Source organism: Heterodontus francisci, chromosome 8 (genome assembly GCF_036365525.1).
Source record: "Heterodontus francisci isolate sHetFra1 chromosome 8, sHetFra1.hap1, whole genome shotgun sequence".
Taxonomy (NCBI): Eukaryota; Metazoa; Chordata; class Chondrichthyes; order Heterodontiformes; family Heterodontidae; genus Heterodontus; species Heterodontus francisci.
The window spans coordinates 70,771,885-70,784,959 of NC_090378.1; the positions used below are offsets into that span (position 1 = coordinate 70,771,885).

The window sequence follows — 13,075 nt, forward strand, 5'->3', positions numbered from 1 at the left end:
GTCACAGGACTTCTTGTCGCATTTGCAGACGTCTTTAAAGCGGAGACATGGACGGCCGGTGGGTCTGATACCAGTGGCGAGCTCGCTGTACATTGTGTCTTTGGGGATCCTGCCATCTTCCATGTGGCTCACATGGCCAAGCCATCTCAAGCGCCGCTGACTCAGTAGTGTGTATAAGCTGGGGATGTTGGCCGCCTCGAGGACTTCTGTGTTGGAGATACGGTCCTGCCACCTGATGCCAAGTATTCTCCGGAGGCAGCGAAGATGGAATGAATTGAGACGTCGCTCTTGGCTGACATACGTTGTCCAGGCCTCGCTGCCATAGAGCAAGGTACTGAGGACACAGGCCTGATACACTCGGACTTTTGTGTTTCGTGTCAGTGCGCCATTTTCCCACACTCTCTTGGCCAGTCTGGACATAGCAGTGGAAGCCTTTCCCATGCGCTTGTTGATTTCTGCATCTAGAGACAGGTTAGTGGTGATAGTTGAGCCTTGGTAGGTGAACTCTTAAACCACTTCCAGAGCGTGGTCGCAGATATTGATGGATGGAGCATTTCTGACGTCCTGTCCCATGATGTTCGTTTTCTTGAGGCTGATGGTTAGGCCAAATTCGTTGCAGGCAGCCGCAAACCTGTCGATGAGACTCTGCAGATACTCTTCAGTGTGAGATGTTAAAGCAGCATCGTCAGCAAAGAGGAGTTCCCTGATGAGGACTTTCCGTACTTTGGACTTCGCTCTTAGACGGGCAAGGTTGAACAACCTGCCACCTGATCTTGTGTGGAGGAAAATTCCTTCTTCAGAAGACTTGAACACATGTGAGAGCAGCAGGGAGAAGAAAATCCCAAAAAGTGTGGGTGCGAGAACACAGCCCTGTTTCACGCCACTCAGGATAGGAAAGGGCTCTGATGAGGAGCCACCATGTTGAATTGTGCCTTTCATATTGTCATGTAATGAGGTGATGATACTTAGTAACTTTGGTGGACATCCAATCTTTTCTAGTAGTCTGAAGAGACCACGTCTGCTGACGAGGTCAAAGGCTTTGGTGAGATCAATGAAAGCAATGTAGAGGGGCATCTGTTGTTCGCGGCATTTCTCCTGTATCTGACGAAGGGAGAACAGCATGTCAATGGTCGATCTCTCTGCACGAAAGCCACACTGTGCCTCAGGGTAGACGCGCTCGGCCAGCTTCTGGAGCCTGTTCAGAGCGACTCGAGCAAAGACTTTCCCCACTATGCTGAGCAGGGAGATTCCACGGTAGTTGTTGCAGTCACCGTGGTCACTTTTGTTTTTATAGAGGGTGATGATGTTGGCATCGCGCATGTCCTGAGGTACTGCTCCCTCATCCCTGCACAGGCAAAGCAGTTCATGTAATGCTGAGAGTATAGCAGGCTTGTGCCTCCTTAAGTTCAGCTCTAAACAGAAAACAATTATTTAGATCTAATCAAGTGAAATGCAGTTGATTCCGGCCATGGTGTTTTGCATCACTGTCAACAGGAAATGATAGCTGCAAATGGGAATGTCCTTATGTGCGAACAACGTAAGTGAATCTTTAACTTGCTCCGCCTCCTTGCAGACTGAAGCACTGCATATTCAGCTGATTTAGGATCGCTTGGTGTGAACCCGATGTACCATGGATTGTAAGTTAATACTGTTACAGTAAATTACTCTCCAGTTACAGTTAATCTCTTCAAAACTTCAAAATCTCAACTTCTTGTGTTAGTTGTGCATTGGTGTCCATTTGATCGCAGAAGGATTGTGAATAATGGTCGTTTTGTCGGCTCAGTTGCCTTATCTCAAAATAAGCATTTTTGGAATAATGTAACATTTCTCAACAAAATGGGGTTCAGGCACATTCTGGAAATCAGACTGGAAAGATGCGTGGAACATACACACATATTTCGAATATGGATAACATTTTCAGAGACCTAAAATTCCACATTAAAATAATTTTACCCAATGAGATGCATTGGATAAAATGATGTTGGGCTGTATTCTAAACGTCCCTTTTCTGTGGTTCGTCCCATGATCATTGCCATATGGCTTGTAGACTTTGGAAACTAAGATTATAAATGCAAAGTTTATGCAAAGTCCAATATTTAAGCTTGTAGATGATGAGGCCATATAAACTGATGAAATTCGTTTCAATTTTGGGACAAAAGTGATTTCACCAGCGATTTAAAATAATATATGGTGAATACTAAATAAAATATTACAATGCTGCACTTAATGTGTTGATGCGGGTTTGATAAGTAAAAGCCTGAAATGAATTGCTGTTGGTAAACGCAAGCCGTGAACTCTGATAGCAACATTCACTTTTAACTATATAACTATCTACCGCTAAATCGTACATGGAGCTTCTAAGGAATCAGTTCCTACTGTGATGTTGGCGAGAAATGACCGCCCCTATAATACCGGTAGCACTGTACAGATCATCTGATTTCCCGTAAATTTCATTTGGTTAAACGCGCTGCGCCACCGCTTTTGAGACCTACCCTTAAATTTGCCATGAAAGCTGCTCAATCGGGAATATACCGCACGCTCCCTAAATATAAAAGTTTCTGCTAGGTGCTACCGAAATGCAGTACCGCGTTTCCCAGTGCATTTTAGCACTAATCCCCCCACTAGAAAGATGTTATGGGAAATGTGCCATTTCAGCCACGAAGCAATCACTGTCGGTAAACCTCCCCAACCTACGTATACTTTCTGGCACTTGCGTCTGTTTTACGCAACCATTGCTCTTCAAAACGGAAGTCCCTCCCCTTAACACTTACAATTTTGCTGATTTGCTGCTGGGTGATAGCGTCCCCTGTGTTCTACACTAGCTAAGAAATGATTCCTTTACCATCATAGTAAAGCTCAGACCAATAAAGGACCCGAGTGGAACATAGGTATATAATTATAGATGAAAACATTTTTAAAAAACAATCATGTTTGTTGAACTGTGATAATAAGACACCAACTAGTAAATATATTAGATATATTTATTTAAGTAATATTTATGCAGTGCATTATCATGTTTCTTGAAATTCCTCATCTTCTCACAATTAATTACTTTGAAGTATAGTGATTCTTATGTAGGCAATGAGAACCTTTACATTTATCAGTCGTGTGTATTGTGTAAACCTTTGGTACGATTGCAAAACAATCTTTTTAAAAAAAGAAAACTAGTTACTTCATGTTTTTTTTTCCTGACCTGAAACCAGAAATGTTTAAGCAGTTACAACTATCCTTTGATTGAATCAAGAGGTGAGAAGCAGGTACAATTAATTGCATTAGTCTGTCTACACCACTTCCAAGGGAATATTTGAGCAGAGGCTTTCACGGGCACATCATAAATGCTCCATACCACCACTGAATAATGTCATGGAAGGTTCTCCAGATAAAATGTAGCCTTACTCTTAACATATTAACGGTTCATAGCTCATACCATTCATTATTTGTAGGAGTTTGATACGTGTTTGATTTGCGGACGATTAATGCAATTTTATTTTAAAGAAACAAGTAATTCACCTCAAACACATCCTCCATAGTTGTGAGTTGGAAACCACAATGCCCATTGCTCCCATTGCCATCTCTTCCTCTATCCAACTTATTTTACAAATTTCAGGATCAGGAAAAGCTCTATTAAAATATAATGCAATAGGCGAATTAGTATTCGTTATTTTAAGACAGCTGAAAGGCAGAACATTAAATCATTCTATTTTTAAAAAACTTGTTTTAACTGAATATTGACATTTTGGGACTTTTCATGCTTGTGTGCTCACTTCTTCTGGGAGCAAACTCTCTATTTCCAAATCGTTTAAATGTTTATATGTAATTTTTAAAGTATCCTTTCTGAAACAGTAAACTTCCTCTTGTTTTGTCTTCACTCTTTCAATCAGCCTTCTGATTGTAATTGGTAAACAATTCATTGCGTCAAGGTGCTGGTTCAAAATATTTACCATGCCCATTAGTCACAGTGACTCAAGCCAGTACTGCTGATCATGTATGTTACTCTGTTAAAAGAATAACACTATAATTGATTTAAATGGATCAAACAAAACAGATGTTAATCCCAATTAACTACTGTAATTACTTTCTGGCATTTCAGATGCACATACAACTTATATTAATGTACTGTCTTCCCAAGTGTCACTCTATTTGTAGCTTGTAAAGCAAAGGGAAGGTGCCCTTGGTGGCACTACTGCACCTTTAACCTCCTAATACCAGATAGTGGCAATATCAAGCACAAGCCATAATTAATTTCTTTTCAAAGAAGCAGCCTTGCAGTAGGCACCAATTCCAGAATCACTACCTGTAAACTGAGAACAAGGCTTTGAATTTTACCAAACGCTTATGTTTTTTTTTATTTGTTCATGGGATGTGGGCATTACTGGTTAGGCCAACATTTAATGCCCATCCCCAATTGTCTTTGAGAAGGTGGTGGTGAGCTGCCTTTTTGAACCACTGCAGTCCTTGTGGTGTAGGTACACCCATAGTGTTGTTAGGATGGGAGTTCCAGGACTTTGACCCAGCGACGGTGAAGGAATGGCAAAATAATTCCAAGTCAGGATGGTGTGTGGCTTGGAGGGAAACTTGCAGGTGGTTGTGTTATCATGTATCTGCTGCCCTTGTCCTTCTAGGTGATAGAGGTTATGGGTCGTGGAGCCTTGGTGAGTTGCTGCTGTCCATCTTTTACATGGTATACACTGCTGCCACTGTACACTGGTGGTGAAGAGATTGAATGTTGATGGTGGTGGAGGGGTGCCAGTCAAGCAGGTTGCTTTGTCCTGGATGGTGTCGAATTTCTTGAGTGTTGGAGCTGCACCCATCCAGGCAAGAGGAGAGTATTCCATCACACTCCTGACTTGTGCCTTGTAGATGGTGGACAGGCATTGGGGAGACAGGAGGCAAGTTACTTGCTGCAGAATTCCCAGCCTCTGAACTGCTCTTGTAGCCACAGCATTTATGTGGCTGCTCCAGTTCAGTTTCTGGTCAATGGTGACCCCCAGGATGTTGATAGTGGGGAATTCAGCGATGGTAATGTCATTGAACATGAAGAGCAGATGGTTAGATTCTCTCTTATTGGAGATGATCATTGCCTGGCACTTGTGTGGCTTGAATGTTACTTGCCACTTATCAGTCCAAGCCTGGATGGTGTCCAGGTCTTGCTGCAGTAACATGATATATCATGGATAAAAGTGATATCAGATGATAATTGCCTTGGTATATCCTTTTTTTGTTAACATATGTAATTTATTGAGCCAAGTCATATATGCACCACAGACAACAGTTTAGGAGACCGATTTTAATCGCTCCACCACTGGTGGCCCTGTTTTCAGTTGCTTTGGCCCTAAGCCCTGGAATAACCCCCTCCCACCCCCCACCCCTCACCCCTACACACATACACCTCTGCCCCTCTACCTAACTTTACTCCTTTAAAACACTCCTTAAAATCTACCTCTTGGACAAAGATTTTGGTTTTCTGACCTAATAGCTTCCTTTGTGGCTCGGTGAGATGTTATGTTTTATCATGCTCTTGAGAAGCGCCTTGGATGTTTTAGTATGTTAAAGGCGCTATAGAAATATAAGTTGTATGTAGATTTAAAATTCTAACATCAGGCAGTGAAAGGTAAAGGCAATGAGAGAAAAATAGTATTCTAGGAGGGCAGAATCCCATTTAATCGGCATATTTGTTTTTAAAAACTACATTTAAACGCACATACTACATCAACACGCGCATTAATTACATCAATTAATAACTTCCTACAATCGCGGCTAATTTTCCTAAACTGTATTCTCTGATTTAGTCGTACATGTTAAGCTCAGCTCTAACTGCCAGTGCATTGTTTTAGATATTCCTGTTACGGTTTTCCTTTGTTGATGGGGATTCTCTGTGAAGAACTTGGAGTGTGTTATGATTGAACGCCAAAACCCGCCAGTTTCATTTAAGTCCAGTATATTGTGATATAATTGGCTTTATTATTATTTGCAATATGTAAACATTCAATGGGCCTATTTCTTTATGCATTTTGACTGCACGTTTGTGTTTTAATGGCTTAGTGAGGCGATACGGGAAATGCGGAGGGACCCTGCTGTTCCTGGTGGCCAGGCTTTAACGTTAGATCGGATGCAGGACGGAGTTCCTCCTATACTACGACGTATGCGGCGGAGCAACTGTCTGTGCCTCTAAAGGGAGTAAAAGCGCAGTCAGTCGGCTTGTGAGGTCAGAAAGCATGACCATTAATGACTTTGTTGTTAAAATAAATGCACGAACGAATAAACACGCCCGGGTATATAAATACAATTTGATCAGACTCTGCGTGCAAACTCAATATTACAAATGGAGATCCATTATTGTCAAGCGCAAATTCCAAAATGACTCTTTTTCTTTATTGGTTCGTGACTCAGACTTACAGGAATTTTGATTTTTATTCTTCGTTTTTATCTGTGTGTTGTTTTAGTATTGAGTTACAAACCAAAAAGAATTAACGTCCGCACCCATTTTAACTAAGTTTTTAACAATAGAAACTACAACTCCCAAGGATCATTGTTAGAGGCGGGTTCAGGCATTTGGTTGGTGGAGTTGTTAATAATGTGACTTCACGCACCGCAGGAGCAACAGCGCGTCAGAACTGTCAATCAAACCCAGTCTGTTTCGTTGCGTAAACGTGGGTTTCAAGTCTTGGTCGTGTTAGGAAGTTTAGATCGCACTGAATAATAAATATATCGAATATCTCTAACTAGAAATAAAGTCTGACGGATTTTGGGACCCCGGTGGCCTGTGTTCGACAAAAGGATTTGGAGGATTTTATTTTATGTTTACCGAGGAGTATTCCGAGAGAAGACGAGCAGCCACTCGACAAGGAAGTGGTGAGTTATGTACGAGTCGATTTCAGCGAGTTTCAAGTGAAACCGAACGGCGTTTGCTACTGACTACGAACATTATTATAGTCGATGCTTGCAACATTTGTTTCTCTAGAAAAAATAAATATATAATATCCGCTCAGGTTTATGTAACTGTATATTATAATTTACTAAATATACGGTTATATATTAATACATTATAAGTACAGAAAAAGGTTCCATGAGTCTTTTCCCAGCCATTATCAAGATCTCAAACTTATATGGGAAAGTTGTAAGCAAAAATTTGTTTTTCACATTCATGGAATTTCCCCCTTTTCCTTAAACAGAAACTTGACCGTAAGCCGAGGTTGAGGTAATTTGTTGAAACACTCATCGGGAACTCAGCTATCTGTGCTATTTAAGCCAAGCTTCCGAGGTTTGTTGAAGAGAGTTGGAGGAGAGGGAGAGAGTGCGAATAATTTCACAGAACGTAAACGATAGAAAGGGTGCAGATTGTATTCTAGATTTTAAAGATGATCGCTACTGCACTATGAGTATATGTCGACAGATTGCGGACGGATGGGTGGTATCCTGTTTATTCGGATCGATAACCAGCAATAATCCATTCTGTAGATCATTTTCAAAAATGAAAAATGAAGAGAACAAAATGAAAGACAGAGTTATCATTTGCCTGCACCAACAGCAACTTGCATCTCTAGTGCCTCTAATCTAGTAAAACGTCTCCAGGCGCTTCACAGAAGCGTTAATTGATACCGCGCCACTTAAGGAGGTATTAGGACAGGTAGCCAAAAACTTGGCCAAAAGGTACATTTTAAGCAGCGCCTTTAAATCAGGTGGAGAGGTTTCGGGAAAGAATTCCAAAGCTTAGGGCCTAGGCAGCTGAATGTCTTTGGACCTTGCGATTCAACTTAAAAAAACAATTACAACCTAAAATCATTATTTAGTTTGGAAAAGAAACAAAATAACTGATGTTTTGGACTGACGCAAATTTGCAGTCAGTTACAGTTATTGGTTTTAGTTACATTTCCTTTTTATTTCAGTTTCTGGAGACCGCAAAAATTTTTGATCAAGTTTCTATTAAAATGAAAAGTTCTGGATTAAAATCTGGAAAGTTAGTAGTGATTTTCTGTGGTCTTGGGTAGAATTTAATAGTTGTGTTACAATAGCAGTGTGGCCAGTCTCATCTATATTATATATTTATATTTGCTAAGTATTGCGTCAGTATATTTAATATAGCAGAACTCCTGTGTTGCTCATGGTAAGTCAGAGGATATACTCTTTTATTTTCAAAACTTTGAGAGTACAACTATCAATCCATGGCCAGCCATACTGGTACATACTGCCCAGCTGTTCCTCAGAATCACAGAACCGTTACAGTGCAGAAGGAAGCCATTTGGCCCATTGTGTCTGGCCCAGCTCTCTGAATGAGCAATTCACCTAATGCCATTCCCCTGCCTTCTGCCCATAACCCCGCACATTCTTTCTTTTCAAATAACAGTCTAATTCCCTTTTGCCTGCCTCAATTGAACCTACCTCCACCACACTCTCAGGCAGTGCATTCCAGATCCTAACCACTCAATGCATGAAGAAGTGTTTCTTCATGTCGCTTTTGGTTCTTTTGCCAATTATTTTAAATTTGTGACCTCTCGTTCTTGATCCTTTGCCGAGTGAAAACAGTTTCTCCCTATCCACTCTGTCCAGATCGCTCATAATTTTGAATACCTCTATCAAATCACCTTTCAGCCTCCTCCTCTCCAAGGAAAACAGTCCAACTTCTCCAATCTGTCTTCATAACTGAAGTTCCTAATCCCTGGAATCATTCTTATGAATCTTTTCTGCACCCTCTCTAATGCCTTCACATCCTTCCTAAAGTGCAGTGCCCAGAACTGGATTCAATACTCCAGCTGAGGCCAAACTAGTGTCTAATATAAGTTCAACATAACCTCCTTGCTCTTGTACTCTGTGACCCTATTAATAAAGCCCAGCATATTGTATGCTTTATTAACCACTCTCTCTACCTGTCCTGCCACCTTCAATGACTTATGCACATATACCCCTAGGTCCCACTGTTCCTGCACCCCCGTTAGAACTGTACCCTTTATGTTATATTGTCTCTCCATGGTCTTCCTATCAAAATGAATGAATTCACATTTCTCCACATTGAACTTCATCTACCACCTGTTTGCCCATTCCACCAACTTGTCTATTTCCTTTTGAAGTTCTACACTATCCTCCTCACAGTTCACAATTGTTCCAAGTTTCGTATCATTTGCAAATTTTGAAATTGTGCCCTGTACACCAAGGTTTAGGTCATTAATACATATCAGGAAGAACAAGGGTCTCAACACTGATCCCTGGGGAACTCCACTACAAACCTTCCTCCAGTTGGACGAACATCCATTTACCTCTACTCTCTGTTTCCTGTCCCTCAGCCAATTTCGTATCCATGTTGCTACTGTCCCTTTTATTCCATGAGCTATAATTTTGCTCACAAGTCTTTTGTGCAGCACTGTATCAAATGCCTTTTTGAAGTCCACATCAACAACATTGCCCTCGTCAACGCTTTCTGTTAACTCTTCAAAAAACTCCAGCAAGTTAGTTAAACGTGATTAAATGTGCTGGCTTTCCTTAATCAACCTGCATTTGTCCATGTGATTATTAATTTGGTCTCGAATTATTGTTTCTTGAAGTTTCCCACCTTGGAACTTAAACTGACTGACTTGTAGTTGCTGGGCTTATCTTTACTTTCTTTGAACCTTTGAAGTTCAACAGAGCTCTCTGTATTTATATTTGTATGCATTATTGACAGTTAAACTTGTTGAGATTGCAGACAGGAGCACTCGTGATCTCAAAGTATTTAAGTAAGATCTGGGTTGTTTCTAAAGTGTTTGTGAGGATCAGCAGACAACCTGACCACTTTGTAAATCTAATTTGACATTGAAGAGGAGTTATATTCCAAGAGGGGTAAAAAATTGCCTTTGGGGCTTTCACCTTACTCTGGAGTTATATTGTTACTTTTGTGTCACTGGGAAGTTGAAACTGCTTTGCAGGGCTGGCATATAACTGCATTTTTGGATTCCTGTAAAGAATATGATTAAACACAAGTAGTGATCGAATTCATTTAAAATATACAGTTTTTTGAAAAGTGCATTGTTGTAGTGGCAGACAGAACTGCTAAATATATTTATTTTTGAAATTATTATTTTGATTTTCATTCCACTGGCCTCCTTGTGCTGTCTCCAGGTAAGAGGATGGACAAGCACCTATTCCCAGCAACGTAGTAACTGGGAGGAGCACAGAGTGGCCTGAAGTAACTGTTCTTTCAATCACCATCCTCATGGGAAAACATTTTACTTTGCCACAGTCACAAGAAACTCTCCATATGGGGAATTCTGGGTACCTGTCTATGTGCTACTAATCTATGGCTTAACATATTACAATCTCACTGCAAGCTAATCAAAGGCCAAGAGTTTCATCCTTGAGATCATTTCAAAAGATCAGTTATAGTATGTCATGATTAAGATACTTTTTTTGTTATCACTATCTGATTTCTAATAAAAGTGTGTTGATGAAGTGTGTTGATTTCTGCCATCTCCATCAAGGGAAACTTGTGGGGAGTTACACAGCTTTACAGTATGAAATACTTAAACTAATATCTATACTGTTATAATGATTGGATAATATCTTTACGGTTGTAATGATAGGGTATTCCATAAACCATGGCTCAGTAGTAGCTCACTTGCCTTTGAGTCAGAAGCTTATGGGTTGAAGAACTATTCCAGTGACAAGGGGACCCTTATCATGGTTCTGGGAGGGAGGAGAAGGGGTGGGAGCAGAAGTGCGTGAAATGGGATGGACACAATTGACTTCCATGTTAATTTTTTTCATGCTAGAGCTTCTGATATGTCTTCCTTTTTCCTCAACTGAGGATTCCCTCCCCACCGCGGTTGACAGGGCACTCAACCCATTCCCCACCTTCCCAGAATCATGATAGGGTTCTCTTTGTTCTCGCCTTCCATCCCCCCAACCTCCATATTCAACGATCATGCTCCACCATTTCTGCCATCTCCATCATGATGTTACCACCAAACGCACCTTCCCCTTAAAGGCCTGCTCGGGTCTGCAAATAAGACCTGACCCGAGCCCGACAGAACCTTATCCAAGCCCAACCCGACCCGACCCAGCCATCGGTTAACTTATCTTCCGTTTTACACTATGTTCCTTACAGTTATTTTAGGCTTGTGCAGGTAACAAAACCACCTTTAAAGTCCAAAAAGTAAATTAACGTTAGAGTCACTTACCTGAGGTGGTGATAGAGTGTGTCCGATCCGATCCGACCCGACCCAAGCCCGAATGCCGGACCCGGAAGTGTGACCCGACCTGACCCGAACCCGATACATGTCGTCTGGTTCGGGTCAGGTAGCAGGCCTTTACTTCCCCTTTCAGCATTCCAAAGGGACCATTCCCTCTGCGACATCCTGGTCCATTTCTCAATCATCCTAAATACCCTTCGCCTTCTCACAGCATCTTTCCAAACGAGCACAGGAAATGCGACACCTGTCCTTTTACTTCCTCTCTTCCCACCATCTCAGGCCCCAAACACTCCTTCCAAGTGAAACAGCGATTTATTTGTACTTTCAATTTAGTAATACTGTATTCACTGCTCATGATTATACATTGGGGAGACCTCCATTCAATTCACAAGCATGGCCATGAGCTTCCGTTTACCTGTCATTTTAATTCTCCCCCTTGCTCCCATTCTGACCTCTCTGTGCTCAGTCTTCTGCAGTGTTACAATGAAGCTCAATGTAAGCTTAAGGAACAACACTTCATCTTTTGATAAGGCACTTTACAGCCTTCTGGACTCAACAGTGAGTTCAACAATTTCAGATTGTAACATCTACCCCCATTTTGTTTCCTTTTTCTTTGCTGGTTTTGTTTTTTCTCTTGTTCCTCTCGTTTTGCTTTAGGCCAGCAGCTTTTCATAATTACAACACATACGCATACGAATTAGGAGCATGAGTATGCAACTCGAGCCTGCTCTGCCATTCTGTAAGTTCAAGGCTGAACTGATTACTCCACATTTCCACCTACCCCCGATAACCTTCCATTCTACCACATATTTTGTTTCTTTACTTGTCCCATTACCATTTCCTTTGGCCTTGCACCATCAGCTCTTTTGTCACTTAATCTCTTCTACCCACCACCCTATTATAGACCTTACCCTTTTGTTCTTTTTCCCCACCCTCCTCCATTACACCTGCTCAAAACCTTTTACATCTGTAACTTTTCCCAGTTCTGATGAAAGGTCATCAATCGGAAACGTTAACTCCGTTTGCCCCCATGCAGGTGCTGCCAGACCTGCTGAGCATTTCCAGTATTTTCAGATTTCCAGCATCTGCAGTATTTTGCTTTTGTAAAAGTTGGGAATTTGGTGAGAATGGGAATTCTGTGCAGAGGGGGAGAAAGGTGTTGCTTTTTGCCTTCAATACTTGTTGTGGTTTGTGTTGCAGGTAAATATTTAATCTACCTGCAACTTAAACTAGATCCAGTAATTAGTTAAACTATAAGCTGAGTTGTACATAAAATTTAATTAAATGAATAAATGAAACTAGGTTATATAGGGATGGTAGTGCAGGTGGTGTGCTGCTACTGCAGCATGTGGGAGTTTGTGGAGAACATTGTGATCCTGAACAGCTGCATCTGCAGTAAGTTTCTGCATCTTGAGGAACTTTATCTCAAGAGTTGTTGAGCTGGAGTCTAAGGTGCAGACATTGCGGGGCATCACGAAGGGGACAAATTACCTGGATACTTTGATCCAGGAGACAGTCACGCCCCTTGGGTTAGAAAGTTGCACAGGTCTAGTAAGTAGCTGTGGACAGGAATATGTGACTGTGAATCAAGCAGGTAAGCGAACCCCAGTTGCAGTGCTAGAGGAGCCTTGGCTTTTGCCCTATTCCATAGGTATAAGGTTCTTGCTGCCTGTGTGGATGATGGAAAAGTCTGCAGGATGGGTGAGCAAACTGACCATGGCACCATGGTATAGGAGGTCATTCAAGTTGCGGCGGTGAGGGGAGGTGGCTGAAAAGGAATGTGGTAATGGTAGGGAAGAGTATATTCATGGGGATGGATACTATTCCCTGTAGCCACGACCAAGAGTTCTGAAGGTTGTGTTGCCTGCCCAGCCCAGGGTTAGAGACATCTTCTCATGGCTGGAGAAGAAACTGAA

At 41.5% G+C, this 13,075-nt stretch overlaps 1 protein-coding gene across 8 annotated transcripts in view; it reads left to right on the plus strand.

Annotated features, from left to right (window-relative positions):
* The first annotated feature begins 1,545 nt into the window (after positions 1 to 1,545).
* Positions 1,546 to 13,075, plus strand: part of jak1 (Janus kinase 1) — a 149,109-nt gene continuing 137,579 nt past the window's right edge. For 4 of the 8 annotated variants that reach the window (XM_068037306.1, XM_068037302.1, XM_068037303.1 and 1 more), the window contains exon 1: positions 6,609 to 6,852. Coding sequence is in view for 5 of the 8 variants with exons in the window: in XM_068037303.1 (XP_067893404.1) it covers positions 6,798 to 6,852 (55 nt within the window). In the remaining 3 variants the exon portion in view is untranslated. Of the gene's footprint in view, positions 1,638 to 6,042; positions 6,206 to 6,608; positions 6,853 to 13,075 lie in introns of those variants that run through there. The other 4 variants (XM_068037304.1, XM_068037305.1, XM_068037307.1 and 1 more) reach the window with 4 other exon arrangements.